This window comes from Thamnophis elegans, chromosome 6 (assembly GCF_009769535.1).
Source record: "Thamnophis elegans isolate rThaEle1 chromosome 6, rThaEle1.pri, whole genome shotgun sequence".
Lineage (NCBI taxonomy): Eukaryota > Metazoa > Chordata > Lepidosauria > Squamata > Colubridae > Thamnophis > Thamnophis elegans.
In genome coordinates, this window is record NC_045546.1 from 54,291,377 (window position 1) to 54,317,902 (window position 26,526).

Here is a 26,526-nt window from a genome sequence, read left to right on the forward strand (position 1 = left end):
ATTGAATATGAATATGAAACTAACAATTTTTTGATAAAAAAAAAGATAGAATTCAGCATATTGTGAGCTTCATCAGAAGGAATTAAATATGCTTTGGAAATCTTCAAATTTTGCATGAAATCACAAACAACTGACCAGGCTTTGAAAGCAAAAAGCTTAGATCCAGTGGCCATTTTCACTGTCACCTTGAGTTCCTTGGTTAGACATCATACTATCTACTTTTCCCCTGCAATGGCTAATCTGTACTATATCTTTCCTTGACAACTTTAAACCAAATATTGCGGGGGGGAAGGGGGGAGTTCCAAACACCAGACTTTGAACCAAATGCTTTCTATTTAGCCAGGAGCAAGAGGCTAAATCAAAATCCCACTCCATTATCTGTTTCAAGGGCCTCCCTATAGAACACAAAAACATGTAAGTTTTGCTTCAGCAGCAATCCCAGTATAAATATCTTGTTTGTGAGAAGGCTTTTGAAACTGCAAGAGCAATCAGATCCTCAATAACCACCCTTAGGTCTTGAAAGTTGGACAGCATACAAGTTTAATAATTATGAATGAAGCTGCTCTGCACGGGATTAAATACCATCAGTATGCGGATGATACCCAGCTGTATCTGTCCGCCCCATGCCAACTCAGTGAAGCGGTGAAAGTGATGTGCCAGTGCCTGGAAGCTGTTAGGGTCTGGATGGGATTGAACAAGCTTGCACTCAACCCCGACAAGGCCGAGTGGCTTTGGATGTTGCCCCCCCAAAGAAAGTCCAGATATTCCATCTCTAAACCTGGGGGGTGAAATTTTACACCCCTCAGAGAGGGCCCGCAACTTGGGTGTTCTCCTGGATCCACAGCTGACACTAGAACATCATTTGTCGGCTGTGACCAGGGGAGCTTTTGCCCAGGTCCACCTGGTGCACCAGTTGCGGCCCTATCTGGACCGGGAGGCACTCCAAATGATCACTCGTGCCCTCGTCACCTCAAGACTCGACTACTGCAATGCTCTCTACATGGGGCGGCCCCTGAAAAGTGTTCAGAAACTACAGTTGGTCCAGAATGCAGCCGCGTGAGCGATACTGGGTGTATCGAGGTACACCTATGTGTCACCTATCCTCCGCGAGCTGCACTGGATCTCTATTGGTCTCCGAACACGCTTCAAGGTGCTGGTTATTACTTTTAAAGCCCTACATGGCTTAGGACCTGGATATCTCCGTGACCGCCTCCTGCCACATACCTCCCAGCGTCCGCTAAGATCTCACAGGGTGGGCCTTCTCCGGGTGCCGTCAACTACACAATGTTGACTGGCGGCCCCGCGGGGGAGAGCCTTCTCTGTAGCTGCCCCGGCCCTATGGAATGATCTACCCCCTGAGATCCGGACTCTCCCCACTCTCTCGGCCTTCTGAAAGTCTACTAAGACCTGGCTGTTCCGGCAGGCCTGGGCCTGTTGATCCTCGACTGAGTTCCAGCCCTACTAAGAACTGAATATATGTTGTGTTCTTTTAACCTCTTTGTTTGTATTTTAAATTTTCTAGTATTTTTAACTGTTTTTTATGTGAGCCGCCCGGAGTCCTTCGCGATTGGGCGGCATACAAATCCATTAAAATTAAAATTCAAAATTCTGCATTCACATATTAAATGTGAAACAGTTTCAACTTTGTTGTTGCAAAGTTAGCAGTTTGGATTACCAGTTGATTTTTGTATCTTTGTTTTCATGGTATTAGTTTGTAGTGCTTGAGCAGCCAGTATTAAACCTTCCGTTTCTTTCTTGATGGTTCCCATCTTAAGCCATGTCCATGTGAAGTTGTAGTCACATTTACCTTCAATGTTTTTCAAGTGCTGTCCATGGAAAGCGTTGGTTTTCTATTTAATCTGTCATCCAGTTGTTTTTCCTTATATTCTGCCTTTGTTTCTGTTATTTTTATACTGTTCTCCGTTTTCACAGCCTGTAGCAATTTTTCTGTACTCTAGTTCAGTGGTCCCCAACCTTTTTATCGCCGCGGACCAGTCAGCCTTTGATAATTTTACCGTGGCCCGCTGAGCGCGCGCAGGGGTGGGGGGGCGAAAATGGGGGAATACAAACATACTTTTTAAATCCACCTTCCCAATTCAACACCTGAATCATATCCCACCTTCCATTTTGTATGTAGATTTTAAGGAATAAACAGCTGAATTAATCAAGGTCAAAGATAAAAAGAGCAAGGGCAAAATTAAATAAGCCAGAGGATAGCAATGTAAAAAGAATACAGTATTAAGCCCATTCACTCTATCTAAGCCCCCCCACCTCACAAGGTTGTCGTGGGGGAAATAGGGGGTGGGAGTATTAGGTATCTTCACTACCATATATAAAAGGAGATACTATCTTAAATAACAAAGTGAGCCCCCACCTCCAAAATATACTAAAAGAAAAAAGATTCCATGTGCTCAACTAATTTTTTTTTAAATCATCACTATATTATGGACTACAGACATATATATATATATATATATATATATATATATATATATATATATATATATATATATATATATATATATATACATACATACATACATACATACATACATACATACATACATACATACATACCATACATACATACATACATACATGCATATATACATACCGTACGTATGTACGTACGTATATATATAATGTCCAAATAACAGGAAAAGCGCTTCAAGGACCAAAGTATATTCCTTTTTTGCAGCCTTAAGAGAACTCTCGTTTTTTGAGGCTCAGAACCAGGCATTCTCGTGGGCTGCAAAAAGGGTTGCAACATATGCAACATATCAGCATGTACAAAATATACAAAAGATAGAAATATATTACAGATTGGGCGGGGGGGGGGGAGGTCTTGAACTGCAAAAAGTGTATATATATATTCAAGGACAGCCCACAGTGGAGGAAACCGAAGGGAACTCGGATTTATGGGTATAAAAGCACATTATCTCGTCGCCCGCACCAACTTGGTCGTGTTGACGCTACTTCCCTTTAATTTCCACGGGAGAGAGCCGAGCAAAGTCTCCGCTGATGAAACTTAACAGGAGGCGGCGTGGAAGCCCGGGGAGAGGGAGGGAGGGAGAGGGAGGCGACGAGGCAGAAACTCCTCGCGGAGAAGAAGGGGCGTGTTGTGGCGGGGGAAGCGGCGAGAGGGGGAAGGACGCCGTCCAGCCCCGCCTGCCACCGGCGCCCTCGGCGGAGGGAAGGCCCTGCGGAGAGCCGAGAGGCGCCCGAGGCTCCCGAGACCGAAAAAAGAAAGAGAGTGGCCTCCAAGGGCTCCGCTTCCAGCACATGGTCCGCCCCCTCCTCGCCTCGCTTCCAGGCGAGCCGACTGAGGCGAGAAAGGAGAAAGAGGCGGAGGCGTTCACTGAGGGGACGGCTGACTCGGGGAGGGGGCGGAGGTGGTGTAGTAGCGGGGGATTCTTCCTCCTCGCCTCACTTGCTCCTGTGCTTCCGCGCAGCTCCCCCCCTCCGGCGACGGCGCTGCATGAGTGAAGAGTCGGCCGTTGCATGGCCCCCGGCCACTGCGCGGCCCGGTGCCAGGTACTCCACGGCCCGGCACCGGTCCGCGGACCGGGGGTTGGGGACCACTGCTCTAGTTCACAGAAGCATTCAAACTTTGTTTTCTCCTTCTACAGTTTGATGGATTTGCAATAGTCCTCTGCCCCCTATTTTTCTTGGCAGGTACAAACTGTCGATGATGATGATGATGATGATGATATTATTATTATTATTATTATACAATTGTATCACAGCGGCCAGTTGTTTCGCCGGATTTGGCATTGGTTTAGTCGGGCCCCACCCAGGGGCCTAGGACGTCGTAACGTATTTTCGTAATATGCGTGCAGATCCAAGCAGTGCGGCTTTTTGCATTTGACTGATGGTGATTTTGTCAATTTTTAACTGTTTTAAATGTAATTCCAGTGCTTTTGGAATAGCACCCAGTGTCCCAATTACCACTGGAATTATCACTGCTGGTTTGTGCCATAGTCATTGAATTTCAATTTTTAAGTCCTGGTATCTTGCGATTTTTTCATGTTCCTTCTCGGCGACCCTGCTATCACCTGGTATTGCGATGTCTATGATTGTGACCTTATTTTTCTCAACCAGTGTGATGTCTGGTGTATTATGCACCAGTATTTTGTCAGTTTGTATACGGAAATCCCACAAGATCTTGACCATCTGATTTTCGGTGACTTTTTCAGGCTGATGTTCCCACCAGTTTGTTGCTGTTTTAATATTATAATTTTTGCACAAATTCCAATGGATCATTTGTGCTACTGAATTGTGCCGCAATTTATAATCAGTCTGCGCGATTTTTTTACAGCAGCTAGTATGTGATCAACAGTTTTGTCAGCTTCTTTGCAAAGTCTGCATTTGGCATCATCAGAGGATTTTTCGATTTTGGCCTTAATGGCATTTGTGCGGATAGCTTGTTCTTGCGCAGCCAGGATTAGTGACTCTGTTTCTTTCTTTAATGTACCTGTTGTTAACCATAACCAGGTTTGTTCACTGTCCACTTTATCTTTTATTTTTTCCAGAAATTGGCCATGCAGTGCTTTGTTCTGCCAACTCTCCATTCTTGATTTTATCACATCTTTTCTGTATTCTTGTTTCGTCTGTTGGGCCTTCAGTAGATTTTTGTTCTTTACTTCAATTAATAGATGTTCTTGACTTTCTTTTAAATAATCAGCCAGTGCATGTTTTTCTTCTTCAACTGTTTGCTTCACTTGTAATAATCCTCTGCCCCCTGATTTTCGGGGCAGATATAGTCTATCAGTATCACCACGTGGATGTAAACTGTAGTGCATTGTCATTAGTTTCCTGGTTTTTCGGTCCAAAAGGTCCAAATCAGCTTGTGTCCAGTTAACTATACCAGCTGTGTATCTTATAACTGGTATTGCCCAGGTATTTATGACCTTGATTGTATTTCCACCATTCAATTTAGATTTCAAAATTTTCCTTACTCTGTTGGTGTAGTCTCGCCTGACAATAGTTTTTACTTCTCCATGCTTGATGTTATCCAACTGCAGAATGCCTAAGTATTTGTAGGCTTCATTTTCTTTGCATTTAATTAATTGGCCATTGGGCATTTCAATTCCCTCACATGCAGTGATTTTGCCCCTTTTTATGGATACAGTGGCACATTTTTCCATGCCAAACTGCATTGAAATATCGGTGCTGAATACTCGGACTGTGTTTGTCAATGATTGGATTTCTATTTCTGACTTTCCATAGAGTTTCAAATCATCCATATATAGTAAATGCGAAATTTTTTCAGCTTCTTTGGCTGTTTGGTAGCCTAATTTCATTTTTTTTAAGATTACTGATAGTGGGATCATTGCAATGATGAAGACAAGAGGTGAAAGTGAATCACCCTGGAAAATTCCTCGCTTGATATTAACTGTTGAGATCCATTACCAGTTCTGTGTATAGGGCGGTTATGAATGCCTGTAAACACAGGCCCAGAGATGGATGCTACCATGATATGAACAAAAACATTCTTGTTAGCAATATGTAAGTTTTCCTATTAATTAGCGTGTTCCTCTGTACCAGCTTCTATCTAGCAGTTAGCACTTCAAAGAGATGCAGGAATGCGAGCTGTTCGCCTTCCTCCACTCCCCCCTCCCTATTCCTTCACCTCCCTCCCTTCTCAACTATCTTTCTTCTCCGGCCCAGACGAGGCAGCCCCCCTTTTGATCCACCTCTCCTCTTTTGCCCAGAGACGAAGCCTTTTGCCACGCTGCATTATTATTATTGGATTATTTAGTCATGTGCCTTTTGATGTAATTTGTATACACCTTCTCTTTGTTTGGAACTAATAAAAAAGCCCCCCGGGCATCGCTCGGGGCCAAGCTTCATCACAAGAAGGATTTGTCCGGTGTCTTTCTTCTCATTCGGCTACAAACATGAGCGGCCCATCAGAAGCGTGCAAAAGCCGCAATTAACCATTCCGTAGATCTCATTCCCTACTGCCAACTCAGTTCTCCATTGTTTCATCGCCTTTTCAGTAAAGGATGTAATATTTTTGCTAATGCCAGTTGTTTCTAAACATTTTATGATCCAACTATGTGGCAGTGAGTCAAATGCCTTTTTGTAATCAATCCAGACCATATTCAAGTTCGTTTTTCTGTTCTTACAATTTTCTAATATCATTTTATCAATTAGAAGCTGATCTTTTGTGCCCCTGCTCCTTCTTTTGTTGCCTTTTTGCTCTACTGGCAAGATGTTGTTTGTTTCCAAATAATCCATCATGTTATCTGCAATAATGCCTGTGAGTAATTTGAAGGTTGTTGGTAAGCATGTTATTGGTCTATAGTTTTCAGGTGTTGTTCCTTTAGTTGGATCTTTCTGAATCAAGTATGTTTTTCCAGTTGTCAACCATTCATCAATTTGGCCCTTTTGTAAAATTTCATTCAGTTGCCTGGCCAATATTGCATGTAAACTGGTCAGATATTTGAGCCAGAAACCATGTAATTGGTCCTTTCCAGGTGATGTCCAATTCTTTACCTTTTTAACTCGATTTTTGACCATCTCAGTTGTTATTTCTAATACTTGCATTTTTTGTTGCCAATGCTTTTCTCAAAGTCATGTATCCATTTTACTTCCTTGTTGTAGTCCTTTGCATTTTCCCACAATTCTTTCCAGAATTCAACTGTGGCCTGCTTTTCTGGTTTTTCACTTTTGGTGTCACCATTCACATTAAGACTTTGATAAAAACGCCGTTGGTCTGATCGAAATTGCTGATTTTGTTTATATTGGATGATTCGTGCCTCATATCTTTCAATTTTTCTAGCTGTTGCTGTTATCTGCTGTTTTACAATCTCTACAGCTTCATTGATGTTTCTTGTATCCAATCTATATCTTCTGATTAGCCGATCTATGATTTTGTTGTTTTTGAGCCGTTGCTCATGCATGTTCTTTAAGTTACTAGCATCTGCCCTTAATTTTTTGATTTTTTGTTCTAAACGGATTTTCCACTTTGGCTTTGATGCTTTTTCTGTTGTGTGACTAGGTACTTTAATTTCAATGCCTAGTTCATTAGTGACTACTACAGCTGCGCTGTACATTAACTGGTTTGTTTCCAAGATGGATCCCGGTTCAATTGTTGAAAACACTGCATTAACCATTTTCATGATAGGGGCCAAACTTTTCTTAGGCACAGTTTTTAGTGATGGTAAACGTTGCCTTTCCTCATTAAGCAGAAAATGCTCCATGATCTTATCCTTCAATTCTTTTTGTTTTTGAGTTAGTTCATCAGTTGGTTCAGTGATAACTGGTTCTAGTGGTGGTGATGTTATTTCCTCCCCGAGAGCTTCTTCTGGGAGTTCTACTATAATGTCTTTAGTTGTGTCTTGAATATCAGTTATTTCCGCTTGTGATATTGTTTTTTGGGTTTTGCAATTTGCCTGAATTTCCTCATGTTCAACTTCACTAAACACTTTATTCCGTATAATAAATCGCCTTTGATCTGCTAGTCATTGTTCACTAACATTTGAATCTGGATATTGTTGTTTCCATAATTCATACATTCGCTTTAAATAGCCTCTTTTTTCTGGCTCTGAGTTGTAGTAACAGGCCATTATGGCACGGTTTTCATCTGCACTATATTTTTGTCGTTTTGTTGGCTGGTCCACTTGTAGCCCACTTGTCGACGGATGTCCAGGGACCCCAACATCCGCCGCGGCCCTTGTTAACCCGCGCGACGACCGATGCGGTATGGAATTCTTATTTGTTTTTTTCACCATATTGTATGGGTTGGTGGGGTTTTTTTACGGGACCAGATGCCAACCTGACCCCAACCCTCCTCCTTTCTCATCCGGGCTTGGGATCGGCAACGGCGGAGTTGTTGTTGTTGTTGTTATTATTATTATTATTGAAACATATTGGCCACCCAACAGCAATGGTCTCTAATATTAGCTAGCTAGCATTTGCTGTATTATTACATCTTATCACAAATTTATTTTTTCTAAAAAAGCTAAGCTGACTTCTACTTTCAAACAGTACAAAGTGCAGCATTTTGTGGTTCAGTTGCCCTTAACAGTAATTAAACTCCAAACCCAAAGCGATGCAAATACAATTCTTAACCCCTTAACACTTGAGATCTCCTCTACGTCCCATTCTGTTGTCTATATGAAAGCAAGTCCTATTAACCATAGACTATTTTCAAGTTAAGGACATTATGATCGTGAATGCATGGTTAAACTTCTTTATAAGAAATAAATAAATCCTACTTGTTCTACATCTAATTATACCAATTACTTCAACCTGAATTGTGAGATAAAATGTTTTCTATTAAAATGTGAATTTATGGCAAATTTAATATTACATTACTTACAGCATGGCTCTCTAGTTCTGCAATTTTTTCAGGAGTTTCAGAACCGAAATAATATATTCTGATAACATGGTCAGTACTTCCAGTTACTAAAAACATTCCACCTAAAAAAAATTAGAAATTGCTTAAAACAATGAAAGGAAACAAATGTAAACGATGGACTGGAACCAGAATAAATTGGATTATTTCTAAAGAAGTTGATAGGTTCGTTAACCAATTTGTCCTGATTGTAATAGGTTCTCTTAAGCTATCTTGAATTGTATCTAATCCTATTTCTGGAAATATTTTTTAAAGTCTTCAGTGAAAAACTTGTCAATTAGTCTAAGAAGATTTGGATTATTCATTGTCCAATTCTGCGTATACCTACACAGACGTCTACTGAGTTCAAACAATTTTATTTCAACACAAAGAAACATAGTACCTGATTTGGGGACAGAAAATAATTATGTATGTATGTACGTACGTACATACATACATACGTATGTTTTCTCTGAGGTTGGGTAAGTATAAAAGTGACTAGTACAGCCCTCAAGACCTGGCTATCCCAACAGGCCTGGGGATAAGCTTCTAATTTGCCCCACTCAACACTCAGTGTTGAGTGTTGAATGCAAGTTGTGTTTTTATTATTTTACTTTGTTCACATACTGTTTATTTTTGAATTGCACCCCCTCCCTAATGATTGTAAGCCGCCCTGAGTCCCCTCAGGGAAAAGGGCGGCCTATAAATCCTAATAAATACAAATACAAATAAATAGTACAAACACATTCGGCTTTAGTATATCACATACTTACCAACGCTAAAAGAAGAACAAAGCATCTGAACTCCAGGTCTAGGTTTTTCTGTGAATTTCAATGGCCTGTTACTTCAAAGACAATAAGAGTTAACTTGTATGTATGTAGCACTATTAATAGTATGGAGATTTTATATTAACAGCTCAAAAAAATAAATTCCTATTTCCAATGTATTTGGACATCTCCATATTACAAAGAAAATAGCTTTTCTTTACTTCCTTTAGTAGCAATAAGATTCTTTTTTTATACTCTGTAATAAAAAATCATTTTCTTATTGAAATGTAAAAATAACTCTGACAAACTAAACATACTATTTATCAAAAAAAAATTAATCAGTAACATAGAAAGATACATACTTAAATTTCATGGATATGGTATCCCACTGCCAAAAGCATACTGTTCCATCTACACCTGTGGACGCCATGTATCTTATTGAACCTTTGACTAACGGGCTGAACTGTAAAATAACCAGTTATAGTGTGTTATAAATAGACAGACAGTTTTGAATAAATGCTAGAAATCCCAGCATTTCTTTCAATGTAAAAATTTCCATGATTAATTCCTTAACTAAATATAGTTTGCACACTATCTCTAAAAACAATCAAAAGTAAAAATAAAATATAGCACCAAGTGATATAATTTATTAACACACTACAGCAAATGTGATTTACAAATAAAATATGTTCAGTATACAACTGTCGAGGCTTTCACATTCTGATTTTAGTTTTGTATAATACTAGATAATTAAATTTGAAGTTCTATCTCATGACAGTCTGTAACACTGTAGCTGCTTCATTTGTCCAAAACTATGCTACATGTTCTTATCTAACAGAGTGAAATCAATGTTTAATTTCTAATGATACAATGATTTTTACCAACCTAGCTGGGGACTAGGAAATGGTTTCCTTCTTATCCTATGAAGACTCTCAAAAACTATTTAGAGAATCAAATATTCTAGAGCATATCTGAGGTATCACAATAGAGGTGCAGTAAGAGAATAGAATTTTATCACCAGCATTTTCAATAAGCAGATTTTTATTCAAATAAATAATGCAAAATGTTTAGGAGAAAATCAGCCAATTCAGATGTTCCAAACTGGGCAGCAAACATACCTAATCCTCCTCCTATTTTCTCCCCAACAACCATCTTGTCAGATGAATTGGGTTGAATGAGTGACTGGACATGACGACACCAGAACATACGGTCGCCTGCTCTCTAACCTGATATTTTAACCATTAGACCAAATTTTCTGTCTTACTTTAATGGATTTGGTAGTCTATAAATGTTATTTTAGAAATTTGCAAATACTATGACCTCAATCAAATTAAACATGTAACAAGGAATCACATCATTTTCACAGATTATTAATTATACAACTGCAACTTTCTGATAATTACCAATTTAGAAACCCACAAAGTAAAGATCCCAAAATGTACTATGGTATAAAAAGCAATTTTAAAAATAGTTTGTCAACATGCATTAACAAGCATATATAAATAAATAAGAATTTACTTGTAAAGATGTAATTGATCCTGTGTGACCTTGCAAAACAGCAATTGGGGCACATGTTCTAAGACACCAAACTCTGATAATTTTATCACAACTACCAGCTGCAATCATTGTGTTCTCAAAGTTCACAGCCATATCAGAGATCTCTGCTGAATGGCCTCTTAGGGTAGCTAATAACCGACCATTATGTGTGCACCAAATTTTTACCAAGCAGTCATCTGATCCCTGAATAAAAACAAAAGTTAATTAGCATCTAATCATCATTTAAATTTACATGTGTTACAGGAGTATATATAGATTCTCAAATGCAGTTTAATATAACAATTTGTAATATTCTACATCTAAAACTGTTCTGAAATGAGTTAACACATCTGAGTAATAGATAAAATGAACACCTACTGATTTGGCCCACACATTATGCTAAGCCAGTGAGGGCGAACCTATGGCACACATGCCACAGGTGGCACACGGAGCAATTTGTCAGGGCACTGCTCCGAAGGCTTCAGGGAAGCCTCCTAAAGGTCTCTGAAGCCTTCGGAGCGCTCAAAACGACCCTCTGAGCAAACTGGAAGTGACTTTAGGGAAGCCTCCAGAGGGCTTCTGGGGGACGGGGGAGGCTGTTTTCTCCCTCCCTAGGCTCCTATAAAGCCTCTGAAGCCTGGGGAGGGCGAAAAAATCATGCAAAAAAGGGGGGGCTGTAGTGCGCGTATGCGCACTGGGGGGGTCATGCATTGCATTATGGGTGTAGCACACCCGCCCACGCCCCCCCTGCACTCCCCCCACTTATGGCATGTGAGCCAAAAAAGGTTCGCCATCGCTGTGCTAAGCCATAAAGTGTTCTCTTCAAGTTCAAAATGTTTGTGAATACAACACTGTGGTTTTTACATTACCATTTATAATTTAGCTCTATTTAAATGGTGGCATAAATTTTGCATGATATAGCTCAAAATGTAAACTTAATTTACAGTCTGTAGTAGTCTACCCTGATTACAATTTAGGTTTAATAGACTGATATACCAAATAAATAGACAAAGAAAGTAACTAATGGATCAATATATTGCCATTAAGTGATATTTAACTTAGCACAAATATATTTCCTGATAAAATATTTTTAACTTTTTTACAATTATTCTCACTTCTATTGTTTCCTTAGCTCTGCCTTATTTTGATTTCTTAAGGAATGTTAATCTGAAAGCAAAAGCATTTCTTAATAGAAGAGAAGCTTGCAACGATAGAATGTTCTATTCACAGCTACTATTTTATCACCATACAAATTAATTATCAGTTTCATAATGAGCTATAAAATAAATGTAGCAAATTATCTTTTAAATAGGACTTGGTGAAATTAACAATCATGCTTTGAATCCTATGGCTCTCAAGCAGTTTAGGTTTGAGAATGGACATACAGAACCTGGCTTCTTGTACCAGGTACAGTATAAGCAGTAAAACCTCCCTGTAATGGATCATTTCAAGAAAAGATGTCCAATAAAACCGAATGTTTGTTAAATCTGAAATTGCACAATTGATGTAATTAATAAAATTACAAAATTTATGTTTTTGTAATTTGTATTAACAAATTACAGAAATATGCATATTAAAATAAATATATTATTATTAAACAAATTACATTCATTGGTGTAAATTGCCTCATTTGTCTGAACAGACTTCAAAAATCAATGGTGAGCCTTTTCCAAAGTTAGTTAAACAGGAACACATTTAAATCAAGATTTCATGATATTAATGAAAATGAGTGACTTTACTCTAAAAGGATTTGCCAGATCTGGATTTCATTCAAGATGATTATGGAAGCTTTCTTCCTATCCCAGTATCCACCAATACAAATTCTGATACCTGGCATATTTCCTGTTTCGCTGAAATCTTGTAGTCTTTAACATATTTGTTTAAGTCACTTTACCAGAAAATTTATATTTCACCATAATCTGTGTAAAATAAAATACCAAATTCCATCTAGGCCAGATTTCAATATTTACTTTTACTTAATATGAATTGTTAAAGTTCATGTTTCTTCATTTTCTATTAAATTCCAAACATACAACTTCAACAATAAACAATAAACCTGTTTCTAATTATCTCTGCTTATCCTATGATGTCCAATTGGGTGGATATGCTCTAAGCTCCCTCAATGAAACAATGCTATCTAATGGGATCCAGGAGAAAATCAGAACCCCCATGATTTGGATGATACTGACTTTGCTGGCTTTTCAGAAGCCATTAAAAACCCAGCTTTTTCACAAATTATAGGATCCAGATATTAGGTGAACTCATTTTGCTCTATGCACATATGTATGTTTTTGATTGCTTTTAATAATAATTTTATTGTATTTGTTAGTCATCCAGAACTCCATATCTATCAGGCAAATCATATACTTCTATCAAAGAAATAAATAAACTCACAGTGAATATCCTATGTCCAGTCCTATCAAATGCTACACAATAGACTGCAGAAAGATGACCAAGAATCCGTCTATGCATCTTTATATGTTGGTACATATTTTCTGGGAATGAACAACTGTATCGTGTACATCCAGTCAATTGTTTTGCATAATTTAATTCCACTAAAATAGGAAAAAATGTTAAGATTATGTAATTTTTAAAGGGAAAGGATAATCACTCAGATTATATAGGATTTCTGATCAATGGTTATTTATGCTGCAATAACTAATATGGAAAAAATGAAGTTCACTTATTAACAGGTTACATCTTCTATCTAGCTTGAAACTTTATTCTCTCCTTTCTAGATAGCTAGAACACAAAATGTGTTTGTTTTAAAGGCAAGGGATTAATTAAATACAAAATTTTGTTGGGTTGAGGTTTCAGAGCAAGTATTAACAGAGAAGTTAACAGATAAGGTGAAAGTACAAAACATGCAGCATTTTTGTACATTTTTGCAGCAATTTTTAATTTAAGATTATTCCTATCAAGTGTACTGCTAATATTTTGATTCTAATCATTGCAATTGCATTAAATAATACATTTCAGTAAGATAAACAGCATACATTTTTAGCAGAAGTAAAAAAAATGTGTGAGCATAGGATATTAAGAGAAAAAAACATTCACTTACCTAGACTTGGTTTTCTGCCACAGTTAATAGGTATTTCAGGTGGTCTTCCTCTATGGAGAGCAGCAATACCTGAGCCTTTCCAATTTGTATATTTGCAATCTGCAAAAGTGTATTTTAGTTGTACAAAAAGTAACATTAGGATTCTAGCTAAATCAGAACATTAAAAATATCCTGAAAAAAGATAATGTCATATATTATCCTGTTAAGAATACTGTTCAAGTGCAATCACCAAAGAGATAAGTTCATTTCAAAAATGTCTTCAGAGCTTTGCAATAATGTACCTTTTCACATATAAAACATTCTATATGTCATATGAGGATTTTGTGAATTTAAAAATGTATGTAACATAGAGACAAAATTTAAAATGTATTTCAAATTGAATTTTCTTTAAAAACAGCCTACTTAACACAGTATTTTCACATTTGAATCAACAACCTTTCTTGGTGACTAAAAGACTGCTAAGCTCATGGGGAAAATATTTTATGGTAATCATTATGATTGTGCTTAATAAATTTGTCAAGACATTATAAAAGACTGCAGATATTTACAAGATTTAACTCAATTCCAAGATTGAACTGTTTAGTAGCAAGATCCACTTGAGTAATTTTATGTCTTTCAATACTCTATCTTAATTTTTAAATTGTATTTCCCCTGTTACATATTAGCATTTTCCATTGCGTGAAAACAACTGTCAGTCTTTAACTGCTTCTTAGGAGAAAGTCATGCATGTGAAAATGAATTGAAAGAAAATTACATTTCTGGTATAAGAGGCTGAAGAAAAACAGGATGCTTATAATAGGAATAGCAGCAAAAATAGAAAGAAACACTTATAAAATACCATCAAAGTTTTGTTTAGCTATAAATTAACTTGGCTATTGAGAGACTGGCCAAGCCAGGGGGAGGAATCAAAAGGGAAATTAGTCTGGAATCTCTACGTGGGCACAAGAGGGCAATCTGAGAAGATTCCTCGGTATTAGGCTTGAACAATAAAACAGCTAATTGAACTCTGCATCTGTAGATGTGGTTATCCGCATCAGACATTAATCTTCTCAGACACATCAACTTTTCTCCTAGAGAGCAACAACTGGATGACAACTGATGCCCAAGTGAGAGCAGCAGCAAACGAAGAAAAAATGGATTCTGTGCTATGGCAACAGGATAGGACAAGAATGAAGTATACAATTTGAGAGCAGTACTTCAGGTAGTGCAATAGGTGCAAAATCTGATACAGCCAGCAACTCCGGTTGCTCTGGCTCCACAGTGTGTTATTGAGTGGCGGAACTTTCAACTGACTCTCAAGGGTATTCTTCATCTTGAATCTGTTAAAGAGTGCCAGTACCTCCCAAAAATCACCAAAAAAGAATGGCCCAATTATGGATAATTATCAGAACTTCATGGACAACTTCAAAGATCATTTTGGAGATCCAATCAGAGTGGCAGCTACTGTACAGATCCACCAGCTTAAACAGAGTAATAGAAGGGTCAGGCTGTATGTAGCTGAATTCAAATTAAATCCATAGATCTGGAGTAGAACAAAGTAGCCCTAACTCCTCAGTATAGACAAAGGCTAAAGGCTAAAATCACCACCAAGCTGATAAGACAAGAAGTTCCCTAGAATTTAGACCAGGTTACCAGCTTTGTATGATAATTAATGCATTCCTGGGAGAAATTTGATGCCTAGAAGAAATTCAGAAAGAACTGAGCTCAAAATCTTACTATTCAGCCTTCTCGCCACTCATGCTGGCAGGGACTGAGTTGGGAGAAGAGGAACCCACGGAAGTAAAGGTGGCAAGGAGAACAGCAGCTGAAGAAAGGCAGAGGTATGGAGTCCTAGCACTCTGCTTTTATTTCAGAGAACTTGGTAAGAACCTGCCCAACCAAAGGCCCTCGAAGAAAGATCATCTAGCCAGGGTGTGAGAGAACACTGACCTGAGCACAGAGTCCAGGCTTGGAAAATGACATGTGAGTGTCAATCACCTTGATTCTATCTGAATCAAGGTATTTTGCTGAAAAATTCTATTACTTTGACTATTACTGTTACCTCATGGGCAAGAAGAAATGCAATTTTATAGATTTAGCAATAACTGTAGCTAACAATAGCAAAACATGCAGAAGAATTGCCCCTTAATGTCATGCACCACCCTCACATCCCAGCTGCATTACCAATTCCATCATGTGCAAGCAACTTCCCCTTTGCCACAGACAAAAGAAAATTTCAAGGACGAAGTGGCAAAATTACCGACTAAGTACAAAGACTTTGTATTTGTTTTGGGGGAAGAGGAACCATTAGTCCTTTCCCCACATAGACAGTGATTGTGCAACTGATTTGGTCCCGGGGCTAAAATCTCTGCTAAGAGACAACATCGCATGTCAGAAAAAGATTTGTCAATTTTGAAACAGTATTTGGATTCTAATCTGCAAAAAAGATTTTATTAGACCTTTAAAATTGCCAGCTTTGGCGCCTACTCTTTGTCCTATAGAAATAAGACCCAAGTTCTCCACAATTAATGAGGTTTGAATCAGCACCATGCATGACTACAAAGCCCTTACTGTGATTACAATAAGAGATCTTTACTACTGATATCGGACTTAGATTGAAAAATGTGTGCATACTAGACCTCCAAAATATACAGTAATCTTATCAAGAATCAAGAAGGGGTCTGGATTTTTGAGTGTTCAAAACAAATATGACAAATTTGATTATGTGCCGTTTGGGTTAGTAAATTGTAGAACTGTGCTTTCTAGATTTATGACACATTTTTTTCTGATAAAATTGTCATTTTTATAGTAATTTATATGGCTGATCTCCTAATCTATTCAGAAGATAAGAAACTCTATGACCATCATGTGTGTGAAGTCTTAAGAAGGCTGAGGGAAAAGTACCTCTTTGCTAAATTAAAGAAGTATGTGTTTGACTTGCAACAGTTAGATTTCTTCAGTTACCACATTTTCACAGATGGAATCCAAATGGATCCCCAGAAAGTGCACAAAGTGTTCTCAAGTCAGGCTCCCCATAATACAAATATGTAGAGTTTTGTAGGCTTTGTGAACTTTTACAGAAAGTTTATTCCTAGATTTCCTCATAAGGTTAAACCTCTATCTTAGTTATTAAAAAAGAGAGTGTAATTTGCTTGGATGAGCACACAGACAGTGTTTGAAGAGTTAAAACAGTTTTTTGCACAATAGCTCCTTCTTCAACATCCTGATATATCAAAGAGATTTATTGTATTCCCCTCACAGAGTTTTCATAGAATAATCTGCACACATTGATTGTTATGACTCCCTTTCAAACTTTGCATAGCAGACACCTGAGGGTTTTACTGAAGACACTGAAGGCTCCATCCAGCAGCGGTAGATTTTTTGCAAGAACAATTGGCTGTCCAAACCCTACTGAAACATGCAGCTTGAACAATCTAAACAGTCTTAACAAGGCTGTGGACGCCCATTAGCAGGAAGGGCTGTCAACAGGATACCAAATTTCTGATTTCTACTAGGCCTTCTAAGAAACGTAAGTCCACCCAGTTTTTCACTGTTCATTGCTAATCAAAGGCCCTCTTAGCCCTATGCACTCTCAGCACAGATTGCCTCCACCAGTGATTGTACATGCTGAGGAAGAATATGAAGTCGAAGAAATTTTGGACTCTAATCTAGAACAAAGGGACAAAGGCATCATTTGATCAATTGGAAGGACTACCTAGAATCCGAAGGTTCTGAGGAAATGCCAGATATGGACATACACATGACTTGGTGTGACAATTCCATCAGCATTTCCCAGAAAAGCCACAGCCTTCCAAACTCCCAGCTTCCTACCCTGCATTAGAACCACCCATGGAATCTGTAAATGAAGAGGTTACCAAACAGAATGGACACCTCTGGGGAGGTGGGGGAAGGAGACATAGTGGTTGATGAGACCTTCACTTCCCAAGGGAGAGGAGGGAAAGACATGCTAATCATTTAATGTTTCCAGATAGCAACTACCTGCTCTAACAGGCCTTCAGATATGAGGGTGGAGGATTCCTTTGAACTGGCTTTGCTTCCACCCACCCAAGTTTCTCTGAGAACTCAATGAAGACAACATGGAAAAAGGGGACAATTATTTTGTGTAGGGGAGTCATATGAGAGACTGTCTGAGCCAGGAGAGAATTCAAGAAGGAACGATTGAGAACATTACATGGAACCGCCACTATACTAATATGTTTGATGCACACGTATTATTGTTGTATGCTCGTTCTGTTAGTTCTTCTGGTGAATGGCTTTTAATTTTGGATGAGATGTTCTAGCGATTATGTTAGTGTTAACTGAGATCCAACCAAGCCAGACAGAAGAAAGTATTTGCACATGATTATGCTGTTGTTTTCAATCTAACCATGGTTTAAAGTCCCACTTCACTATGCCTTAAATAGTAATAATTCACAAGAAAGCAAAATAATATACTTGATACATTTTTTCTATTGAACTAAAATGATTCAACTACTACTATTGACTTTTTTCATGGCACTATAAGGTATTGTCAAAAGCCCCAGAATGATATGAGAGCATATGCATCTGCTTTTTGATGGAAATACATAAAACAGTGAAAGTGTTAGTCAGTGAAGGAGGTCATTGGTGTACACTAGATAGCTGCTGTTGTCCTTGGGCTGCATAGTCTGGACATATTACAGATAGTCCTCAACTTACAACAGTACATTTAGTGACTGTTCAAAGTTACCACAGCACTGAAAAAGTGACATTTTTCACACTTATGACCATTGCAACAGCCGCATGGTCATGTGATTTACATTTGGATGCCTGACAACTGTCTCACATTTATGACGGTTGCAGTGTCCCAGAGTCTTACAATCCCCTTTTGCGATCTTCTAACAAGCAAACTCAATGGAGAAACCAGATTCACTTAATAACCGTGTTACTAATTTAAGAATGCAATTATTCATTTAACAAATGTGGCAAGAAGTGTCTTAAAATGGGGAAAAACTCACTTAAGAAATTTCAGGCTCAATTATGATTGTAAGTTGAGGACTACTTGTACAGCCAAGGACTAAGAAGTAACAAAGCAGATTAAAAGACAGATGAAGAATAGAGAGGCTGGTGGAAAATACCACAGTATTTAGAAAGATAACCAGATATCAGCAAGGACAGGTGTTAAGAGTCCCAAGACAGGTATTAAGTGGAAAAAAGTTATTGTACTCTGTGCTCAGTCTTGTCTCTAAGCTAAAACAAGCCAAGAAGACAACCTCTAAAGGCTCAAGGTTGTTCAAGTTTGGATAAAGAACACCTGTATGAATCAGCAAGGAAGAGAGAGAAGCAGTTAAGAAACTGAAAAACTCTATATCTTTACAGTTTGTTAAGCTAAGGCTATATATATATATATATGTATGTATGTATGTATGTATGTATGTATGTATGTATGTATATATATATATATATATATATATATATATATATATATGTATATGTATATGTATATGTATATGTATATGTATATGTATATGTATATGTATATGTATATATATATATATATTATATATTTATATTTAAAGTCACGATTCCCAGTAAGGGTATGGCTAGCTGATAAGAGCTAAATAGCTTGAAATAGATCTATACTAGTCTCCCTTTATTTATTTATCAGCACAAATATAACATATATATATACATACATACATACACATACATACATACATATATAAATAAGTATATAAGTATCATTAAATAAATGTTATTTAAATAAACAAATTATTTTTCTAAAAAGCACTATAATGAATAATTATCACAACAACTTAGGGAACTCTGGCTATATGGTCTCTATCATTTTCTATGCTTCAACACTATGAAATAAAACAAAGCAATATAAAGAAATGTACTGTATCTTCAAAAGAACTGAGTATGTTCAAGCAGTTTTCACTAAATGGTTAAGGACAGTCATCCTAATTTGGAAAACTAAGATGTGCACTTTTTTATATACTAAGCTCAGACATATTTCATTAGAATTTAATGATGTAATATACAAAATTTAAATATACCTTTTGCTGTTCGCAGCAGGGACTGTTTCCCAGCACCCAACAATGAATTCACTCTTGGAATGCTGGGTGGAATCTCCTTATCCAATAGAGGACCGATTCGCTTACAAATTTGTAACAAATGGTCTGGAGCCACATGTTTGTTAGATAATACCTAACATGCAAATAAAACTAAAATTAAAATTTAAGTTAATATAACTTAAGATGCTTACATAATCTAAATATTTTAGAAACAATTATTTATCCCTTCCTTATTGAAAATACTTGATAGCACATAATTTAGCCTTTTTAAAAAACACCCTCATTTTACTATTTATATTATTTCTCCCTCTCCCCAAAAGATACTTTAGTTTAGCTACAATTAAACAAAATAATAACTTCAAATTAATTAATTGCCTTCTATCAAAAATACTCATAATGTATAATAGGAACATAATACCAGAAGCCAACAGTCGCTGTTTTTCACTATCCTATCTTCATAAAATCAAGACAATCATACACCCCTATAATTTGCCCTAAATCTGAACATCCCGAGGACACCTCTTCAAGAGCAGAAAACTTTTTTTGTGCTGCTATCTATTAAATCTCTTTCATCACTTCCTTTAATATCTTTCTGATCAAAACTATTTTATTTTTAAAAACATTTTCATTTAGTAATTTTTACTTCATATGACAAATATGTTTTCCTATCTGGAGTATCACTTGCTGCAATAAAGCACCTTAAAGTGTGCACCTTATTTTGCTTTTCAGATCAACATGAAAGTTAAATACATTGATCTGGTTTTGAAACAATTTAAGTATAAAATGTCTAGTATCCAGAGAATCATTTGTTATAAAACAAATCAACTACTGAATTTATTACTTCTGAAACTTTCATCTACTGTAATAGTTAGAGTAAGAGAGAGATACAAGAAGAAAATTCAGGATAGAAGCTATTACATTAATGTAGAACAATTATATATTTCTGAAGATAAATGCATGGAACCAAATGAGCAATCTCACTAATGTCAGAAACACATTTCTAATTATAAATTACTAAAACCTGGCAGTTCAATTTTATGTACTGTATTTTTCATTGGAAATCCTATAGACAAAAAAATATTTAAATTCTAATATTTTTAAAGTTTCATCATTTTAAAGAAGTCTCATAACTTCAAGAAATAAATGAAACTTATTTATCAATGGAATTTGCTTTAAAAACAGGATTTCTTAAGAGAACATACTGTGAAGAATATTTAAACTGTGCATCATTTGGAGGAAAGTAATGGAGAGATAGAAAATAAGGATAAGGATCTTAGGCTTCAATGAACTCACTAAGAATCCCTTTCTCCCTGAAAGCCCTAAAATCAGCTCCCCACGACTACTAAGCAGCATTCTTAAAACAAAAATAAAAAATCTTCTTCAGTACAAACAAAATACAGAATGATCCAGGTTATGAGTGAAAATAAATATATCTTCAAAAGCAGAGAAATTTAAGGTAACCAGAAACAACAATCTCTGTTAAACTAAAATTAGTTAAGAAAAAAATATCTCTTCATATTTTCTCATTTTGAAAGACAGGGAGGCAAAAGCAACAAGGCTGTTTTTTCACAACTCATCCTGTGTGTGAGACAGTCTCACAAACCCCGCCTCCATTGTGATGACAACATTCACAGTTTGCAGTCCCATTTATGTTTTTTGTTGTCTGGCAAAATAATTAATACATCACAGTAAATAGGATGATTAATAGAATAATGATGATCTTAGATGGGCTTGTATAGTTCATTTGTACACTAAATCTCACCAGGTCTTCATAACGTCTGTAATGCTCCTTTCCTTCCCAATCCAATCGTTTAGGAAGCAACTAAAGTTCAAAGCGGGGGGAGGGGGAACATGAAAAAGAAGTTACAATGGATTCTTGGACTAATGTCTTGAAAAAGACATGTCCACAAATAAAAACAAGAACTATGAGCAAAACTTGAGTATCAAAAAAGAAAAGTAGAATTTTAAAACAAGTCAAGCAGACCTGATATTGTTCCAGTTCTCGCACCAACACCTGTAGGGAAAGGAAGAACCACATCTTTAAAATCAAAAGACGCCGCCAGTTGGCCGAAGCGAGAGGGGCACTCTGAATTTTTACTCGGAGTAGCCGAGAAGTACGGCGCCGATTCGGAACTCACCTCGGCTGCTTTTCTACAAGGCCCAGCGCCCAAGAAGCGAGCTATGAGGAAATACAGTTCTGCGGGAGAGAGAGAGAGATGAATTCAGAGCTGAGCTCAGTTGGAGGGAGGGGAGGGGGTGGGAGATCCCCTTAGGTGACTGTAATTCATAATCAGGATCACGAGTAAGATGGCGGCGTCGGAGGTGAGGGGAGTTGAGAGGCTGGGCTCGTCCACCTCACATATTTTCCCGTCCCCTTCGCGACAGCGCTCACTTTTTGTTTTACCTGATTCAATCAGCGACATAGAGAGACCGCCAGCGGCCAAGGCAGAATTGGAGGCCTTCGACAACTCGGCCATTTCCGTAGCGGCCGCTGTCGCCAGATCGAGATTAAGACTCAGTGTTCTGTCTGGCGCGGCGGCCCAGGCCTGGCTCGACATAAACCTGCTAGCGCTCCCCTCCCCCTCAGTTCTTAGGGACAGCGATCCGGCGGGCACGCGCGCGCTTTGGTGTGCGCGCCACCCTAACCGTTGCGCCTCAGATTCATGTCTTCCAGTCCCGTTGCTGCCATTATTGCCGTGAAACCTCACACGACTGTGACGTCAGCTGGCCGAGGGGAGGCGGGGAAGACTGACGGCAAAAAGGGAGCGGAGAAAAGTAGTCCATCTTCTGCAACAAATGAAAACGTTGCCTTAGAAAAATACAATCCTAGCCGGTATTGATTGGTTTTTCTTTGCTTATAGGGTATAGTGGGACGATCTACTCTGCATTAGGGGACCACCTGAAAATTGTGGCGTGTGGCCTAAACGCGGAAGGAGATGCTATTAATTGCACCACAGTGAACCACTTCCAAGAGGGAGAAAGCAAAACGAGTCATAAAATGTATTGGCGGGGAAATTTATTGTCGCTGGAGGAAGGAGAGTGATGCAAAAACGCATTTAAATGTTTTTAGATACTCATCGAAAACATTTGGAGACAATTTTGCTACGTGGCGCTTTATTTCCAGAGATGCAGAAACTGCTTTGACGGAACATTAACGGTCAACTAAAGATTGCTGTCAAAAGTGGGACGCTTATTCAAGTCTCATTTCTAATAAATTGGTTTATACCAAAATTATTTGCATCTCATATTTCAACAATATAATCCCAAGAAAACGTGCTATACATTACAGCATATAGTTACGCGAAAGTGTAAGAGCTTGTTTAGAGTTTTTTTTCAAAATAACAAATCTATATACTGAGTACAACTTGTTACTATTACAATAATCCCTTTACTATTGATTATAAGAATCAATTAAACTTAATTTTAATTTAATTTAATTTTAAACTGTCTCATAAAGATTTTTTTCCAGCTGAAAATAGTGCTCGAAAATGATTTGAAACTAATCAGTCTGGTTTTAGTCAAAGTCAGGGTATACTCAAATAGAATTATTTCACAAGATATAGACAGATTTTTAGTAGTTTCAATTGGAAAAATGTGACAATCCTAAATCAGTCAAGTCCAAAAAATGCCAGGGAATTTCTAGAAGCCTGGCACTCTGACAAATTAGGCATCAATAGACACATAGACATTAACAACATCTATAGACTTTGCAAAAGACCAGCCCAAAAGGGAACAAAAAGAACTCAAGCATCTCTCAACCAGCAATCAGTACCCAGATCACCATAGATTAATTACCAAGATTATCAAGAGTATCCCAAAATCAAGTAAACAATACCCCAATCTAGAAACTGCCAAAGAGCCAACAGTAAACAGTCCAATCAAAGAATCTCTAAGATCACCCCTACCAATACTGACAGGACAAGCCACCAGAATATAAACTGACAGCAAACCTTTCTAGCACCAATGATGTTACCTAGTTTGGGTAATAAAACATATGCAATAAAACAAGCAAGCTCAGAGCACCCAGGACCCCTACATAATTGTTGCATTATTGCACCTATATATATTCTGTTTTCAATTCAAAAACTTAGAAATCTAAATTCTACAGAGATGATTTAACAACCACCAAAAGAAAAAGAATGCAGAGCAATAGTTGAACAGGATTTTGCTAACTGCTATAGTATGATGTCTATTTACCTAGAACTACCATAAATAAGCAAAATATACACACATCAGATCAACAGTTTTAGAGCTTATAGGAAGTTAGCATCTATCTCTCTGTGTGAAAATTAAATATTTTAGGAAATATTAAAAAGGGCAGAATACTCCCCCTTAAAAGGGAGGCAGAAACTTATTGCCCCCACTTTTGTCAATGGGCCATTAAAGTCAGAGCCAGAGAAACATGTTTTTAGACAGGAAACAGACTCACTCTTAATAGTTCCCCAACCTTAATCAAACGGCCATTAAAGCCTGAGCTGGTCTATTCTACAGAACCAAGATCTTATTGCCCTTCATTTGCACCACCTACCAAGTTTCAACCAAACTCAGCAGGTTAGGTGGTCTGGTACTCCCATTTCTTTAAGAACCTGTCAAAGTTTGCTGTGATCTACATCAAGCAGAAGTTGATGTTTTTCTAGAATTCCCTTGATTTATCTATAACCCAGCAAATGTTGGCACTTTAGATTTTTTGCCTCTTTGAAATCTAGCTTGTACCTCTGGTAGTCCTCAGTTCACATTGCTGAAGCCTAGCTTATAGGGTATTGAGCATGACCTTGCTAGCATGTGATTTGCTGAGCTGGTATATTTTGCACTTTTAGAGTTATAACTGGGCAATGTTAACTATTGCACTATAGTTATTGCGACATTATTAACAAGATTAATGACTGAAATGTTTAGGTTCCAAAGTCATGCATAATAAAGTTTGCCTCATTACAAATCTTGTCTCTTAGTCAGAAAATTCTTCAGGGTCAAATATAGATTCATCCAATAGGTCAAAAAGCTTTCTCTAGATAGAAATGGGAGAATGCAAATAATGAGACATAAAATACAGGTGAAACTCAAAAAATTAGAATATTATGTAAAAGTTCATTTTTCAGTAATGCAACTTAAAAGGTGAAACTAATATATGAGATACTCATTACATGCAAAGCAAGATAGTTCAAGCCGTGATTTGTCATAATTGTGATGATTATGGTTTACAGCTCCTGAAAATCCCAAATCCACAATCTCAGAATATTAGAATATTGTGAAAAGGTGCAATATTCTAGGCTCAGTGTCCCACTCTAATCAGCTAATTAAGCCATAACACCTGCAAAGGGTTCCTGAGCCTTTAAATCAGGGGTAATCAACCTTTTTATACCTACCGCCCACTTTTGTATCTCTGTTAGTAGTAAACATTTCTAAACGCCCACCAGTTCCACAGTAATGGTGATTTATAAAGTAGGGAAGTAACTTTACTTTATAAAATTTATAAAGCAAGAGTTACAGCAAACCCCTACCTCCCACCATGAAAACTGGAACGCCCAGTAGTGGGCTGTAGGGACCAGGTTGACTACCACTGCTTTAAATGGTCTCAGTCTGGTTCAGTAGGACTCACAATCATGAGAAAGACTGCTGACCTGACAGTTGTGTAGAAAACCATCATTGACACCCTCCATAAGGAGGGAAAGCCTCAAAGGGTAATTGCAAAAGTTGGATATTCCCAAAGTGCTGTATCAAACCACATTAATAGAAAGTTATGTGGAAGAGAAAAGTGTGGAAGAAAAAGGTGCACAAGCAGCAGGGATGACCACAGCCTGGAGAGGATTGTCAGGAAAAGGGCAATCAAAAGTGTTGGGGACTTTCACAAGGAGTAGACTGAGGCTGGAATCAATGCATCAAGAGCCACCACACACAGACGGATCCTGGACATGGGCTTCAAATGTCGTATTCTTGTCCAATTATTTAACTTATGCAAATCTCTATAATTCATAGCAACACCTAGTGGAGGGAGAACACCTCTAGAAAATTGAGTCCAGGATGATCCTCCCAACATCGGGGGATTCGGAGAAGGTGTCTCATTTATTTCGAATTCTTCCACTAGGTAATTCTTTCACAGCATATATATCCGGGGCCAACAATCCCAACGTACATACGCCTTGCCAATTTCGTGGAGTCTGTCGGTAAGCCCTTCTACCACATATGAGCCACATATTAGGTATGTCATAAGTTCCTTTTTTCGAGGAGTTGGCAAACTGTACCATGATCTGCATTTGACTGCAAGCCCAGTATTTATTGACTCCATCTGGCGCTGTTGTATTAATAGCATTACAACAAGTAGCCAATCCATTCCACGGAATCAGAGTCTTACAATTAGTGTAGTTGCCAAGATATGTTGCATTCGTCCATCGGCCTGTGCTTGAAAAACAGTAATGAGCAGGTTCCTGCACATGGGTGGCTACAGCATATGTGATGCCGAGCAAACTTTGTGTTCTAGGCCACGTAGCTTGTTTCCATCCTGTTTCATTAAAGGGAATAGCGTGTAACACCATGCTACCTTTGCTATCAGGCGGAATATGTAAGCAAATCCAGCAATTAGTTAAATTAAAAAGGTGTGAAACCTTCTTCAAGTCCTGTAAATAAGAATTGGGACCCCAGGCCCCCAAGTCATGTGTACTACACCGTGGGAGCATCAGCAGGCACCATGTAAGGCCGAACACAGCGAGCAGGTGTCCAGATAATTTCACCATGGTCTTCAACTGCGGCGTAACCACGGCCCCAAGTAATGAGGGAGGCAGGACCTTC

General features: G+C 37.9%; 1 protein-coding gene across 5 annotated transcripts in view; it reads right to left on the bottom strand.

Moving 5' to 3' along the window:
* The window catches only part of BRWD1 (bromodomain and WD repeat domain containing 1), a 92,671-nt gene extending 69,750 nt beyond the window's left edge, over positions 1-22,921 (bottom strand). For 3 of the 5 annotated variants that reach the window (XM_032219205.1, XM_032219207.1, XM_032219204.1), the window contains exons 1-11: positions 22,148-22,910; positions 21,882-21,940; positions 21,728-21,757; positions 21,506-21,565; positions 19,726-19,876; positions 13,709-13,807; positions 13,042-13,202; positions 10,630-10,851; positions 9,474-9,574; positions 9,118-9,188; positions 8,330-8,430 (exon numbers count right to left, since the gene is read on the bottom strand). In XM_032219205.1, the coding sequence (XP_032075096.1) occupies positions 8,330-8,430; positions 9,118-9,188; positions 9,474-9,574; positions 10,630-10,851; positions 13,042-13,202; positions 13,709-13,807; positions 19,726-19,876; positions 21,506-21,565; positions 21,728-21,757; positions 21,882-21,940; positions 22,148-22,301 (1,209 nt within the window). In that variant the 5' untranslated portion in view covers positions 22,302-22,910. Of the gene's footprint in view, positions 1-8,329; positions 8,431-9,117; positions 9,189-9,473; positions 9,575-10,629; positions 10,852-13,041; positions 13,203-13,708; positions 13,808-19,725; positions 19,877-21,505; positions 21,566-21,727; positions 21,758-21,881; positions 21,941-22,147 lie in introns of all 5 variants that reach the window. The other 2 variants (XM_032219208.1, XM_032219206.1) reach the window with 2 other exon arrangements.
* Between the last annotated feature and the right edge of the window lie 3,605 nt (positions 22,922-26,526).